The following is a 3,670-nucleotide window of genomic DNA, read 5'->3' as shown; positions in this document are numbered from 1 at the left end:
GTACACCACCACATACAGTGCAGGTAACTTCCTGATAGACTCTAGGTGGAGTTTACCATCTGCTTCCTGCTTAGATTCTGGAACCAAGTCTATAGCTCTCATCCCTAATTCCAAACTGAAATTTTAATTCATACAGCAACAAAATCTCACCAGAGCTACTGTACACATGACTCCCCCCACCCAAAAACAAAAACTAGCTTGGCTGGGTGTGATGGCACACACTTGTAATCCTAGTACTTCAGAGGTTGAGCAGGAGGATCACAGGTCTGTGGGCAGCCTCAGCTACTTAGGTCCTCTGCAACTTAATGAGACCCTGTTTCAAAATGAAAATAAAATAGGTTTGAGTGTGTCACTCAGAGGTAGAATACCCCTGGGCTCACTCCCCAGCACCACACACACACACACACACACACACACACACACACACACACACACACAAATATCTAGCCCGAAACTATGTGAGGGTGTGTGAGACTTATGTTGATGTCCCCTAGTATGGATATTCATGCATTTTGCTGCAGAAAGGTGAATGGGTTTAATCTTAAGTGCTGTCCCGGCCCTGCCAAGATATGAAGTCAAGACAGTAATTTAGGGATTTCATGCTGGGAGTCCAAACCTAACTGCACCTTTAGGCCTGTTTGTTTGGGCTTATTCTGCTAATATTTGTGTTACCTGCATTTCCATATTTGCTCTGAGTCACTAGATTAGTTATATGGTACTAGGGATTGAACCCGGGGGCATTCTACCTCCGAGATATACCTCCAGCCCTGTTTTATTTTATTTTGAAACAGGGTCTCGCTAAATTGTTGAGAACCCCATAATTTGCTAAGGCTGACTTTGAAACCTGCAATCCTCCGGTGTCAGCCTCCCAAGTTCTGGGATTATAAGTGTGTACCACCAAACCCAGCTACAAGTGCTTTTAATATATATTAGCATAACAATAAAATCAAGATACATCCTTCTTTAATGTTACAGTTTGGGTGTCTGTGTTACAGGAAACAGACATAGAAGTCAGCCAGGCATGGTGTCACATGCTTGTAATTCCTAGTACTTTAGAGGCTGAGACAGGAGGATCGCAGGTTCACAGCCAGCCTCAGCTACTTAGTGAGGCCCTCTGCAATTTAGTGAGACCCTGGTTCAAAATAAAGAATAAAAAATAGGGTTGGGAGTATAGCTCACAGGTAGAATGCCCCTGGGTTCCATCTCCAGTGCCAAAAAAATAGGGCTGGGGATGTAACTCAGAGGTAGAACAATCCTGAATTCAACCCCCAGTACTACACACACAAAGATAAAATACAGATGCTGCTGAAAGGAAAAACAAAAAGAAAATGCAAAGAATCAATAAAACCAATGCCTTATTATTCTTTAGGAAGGTAATAAAAAATGGCCATCTTGGGAAGTTAAAAGAAAAAAAAAAACAAGTGAATCAAGTTTTTTTCAGAATGATAATTTTTACATATCAAATCCACTTGAGGCAAAGCTTTAGAGAGACTCAAGCAGGATGAAGTACAGACTGAGCTGGTGGATGGTTTGCCCTTAGAGTGCTAACCCAGGCTGAGGCCCTGCATCCCTGTAACTGGGCTCTGCTTCTGAAGATCAAGAGCTGTTAAAAAACAAAACAAAACAGTATCTTCCTCTACTTTCTACTTTCACCTTTCTTCCCAGAAGCGGGAATGCAGGCCAGTCTAAGAGCATGGTCAGTGGAATTAGAAAATGGGGGTGGGTTGCAAATGTGGCTAAATAATACAAGCTTATTGTTGAACCATATGCATTCAGCTCAATCCCAGCTGTCCTCACACTCACTCTAAAGTGACAATAGCAGCCATCTCACAAAATAAAACCCCATTTTTTTCCTTTCTTTTCCTTTTTTTTTTTTTTTTTTTTTTTTGGTGGTGGTACTAGGGTTCCTGGAAGCCCTTCTACCTCTGGGCTACACTCCCAGACCATATATATATATATATATTTTTTTTTTTTTTTTTTAATTTGGAAACAAGTTCTCTTAAGCCAGTGCGGCTGACTTCGAACCTGCACGATCCTCCTGTCTCCACCTCCCAAGCGCGGGGATTATAACCGTGCGCCACCATGCCCAGCTAAAACCATATATATAATTTTTTTTTGGTAGTACTGGGGTGGAACCCAGAGGCTTTCTACCTCCGGGCTATACTCCCAGACCTTTTTAATATTTTATTTGGAAACAGGGTCTCACTAAGTTGCTGAGAGCCTCACTAAGCAGCTGAGGCTGGCTTCAAACCCGTGCAATCCTCCTGTCTCAGCCTCCCAAGCGTGGGGATTACAAGCGTGTGCCACCACGCCTGGCTTAAAACCCTATTTTTAATCACAAAATTAACAGTAGTTAATTGTGAATACTTCTGAGTCACATGTAATTAATGCTAAATTGTGAAATTTTAAAAAACAGGTTAACAGAAGTTGATCCTGCAGTACTGCCATTCATGACATGTGAAAATGATTTCTACAAATGGGATTCTGGGAATCACTCTTCTCTTTCAAATTGGACTTGGTATCATAGGGAATGTCATTCTCTTTGTGGCTTACACCCACATCTTCATTGTGAGCATCAAGCAGAGGCCCTTGTGCCTAATAATAATCCACTTGTCCTTGGTTCATGTGCTGTTAGCTTGCACTTCAGGAATTCCTGAAGCTATAGCACCATTGGGCTTGAGAACACTCATGAACGATGCTATATGTAAGACAAATATTTATCTACAAAGATTGTTCCGTGGCCTTTCCATCTGTTTGACGAGCTTCTTGAGCATTCTTCAGACCATCATCATTAGTCCTAGTGGCTCTTATTGGGCAGCATTCAAAACCATAAATTCACTCTACATTTTTTACTCCTTCTTCTTTGTTTGGATCCTTAATCTACTTATATCTTCCAACTTGATTATCTCAGTTTCAGCCCTCAAGAATGGGAACCTATCCAAAGACATTGTCAAGTTTTGCTTTATTTTGCCAATAGATGATCTTAGAAGGTGGTTCTTCCTCATATTGATGGTTCTGCGAGATGTCTTCTTCCTGGGTTCCATGTGCTGGACCAGTGGGTATATGATGCTTCTGCTCTACAGACACCATGAGCAAATGCAGCACCTTTGCAGATCAGGCATCTCCTTCAAAATGAGCCCTGAGATGCGGGCAACTAGAAAAATTATTGTTTTCACTCTGTGCTTCATCTCATTGTATGGGCTTGATATGATTATTTCCTTTAGTTTAAGTTATTTTCCGGAACAGAAACTAGTGTTTTTGAATGCTAAGAAGTTCACTGGGGTGAATTTTGCTTTCTTGAGCCCTGTGATACTTCTCGGCAACAACAAACAACTCCACAGATTTTGGGCACCTGTCTTTGAGAAAATTAGTAACTGGTAAATGAAAAGAAGCTCCACATTCATAATGATACCACAAAAGAATAAATGTCACTGGGAGTGGTGGCGCATGCCTGTAATCTCAGTACTTGGGAAGCTGAAACTGGAGGATCACAGGTTCCAAGCTAGCCTCAGCAACTTAGTATAGCCTTGTTTCCAAATTAGAAATAAAATAGAGCTGAGGGTATAGCTCCAAAGTAGAATGCCCTGAGTTTAATCTCCAGTACTAAATAATAATAATTAATAATAATAATAATAATAATAAAAAATAATAATGTCATCCTAATTATGCT

The 3,670-nt window shown here is 40.9% G+C and overlaps 1 protein-coding gene across 1 annotated transcript; it reads left to right on the top strand.

Annotated features, from left to right (window-relative positions):
* Nucleotides 1–2,463: 2,463 nt before the first annotated feature.
* On the top strand, nucleotides 2,464–3,381 carry LOC308273213 (vomeronasal type-1 receptor 96-like; the record flags this gene model as incomplete). The annotated part of the gene is made up of 1 exon (XM_080710302.1): nucleotides 2,464–3,381. The coding sequence occupies one exon, from the start codon at nucleotides 2,464–2,466 to the stop codon at nucleotides 3,379–3,381; it is 918 nt and encodes a 305-aa protein (XP_080566428.1).
* Nucleotides 3,382–3,670: the final 289 nt, after the last annotated feature.

This window comes from Muscardinus avellanarius (assembly GCF_963383645.1).
Source record: "Muscardinus avellanarius genome assembly, chromosome: 14".
Classification (NCBI taxonomy): Eukaryota; Metazoa; Chordata; class Mammalia; order Rodentia; family Gliridae; genus Muscardinus; species Muscardinus avellanarius.
The sequence above is the reverse complement of the archived record's forward strand: the minus strand, read 5'-3'. Positions and strand labels throughout refer to the sequence as shown.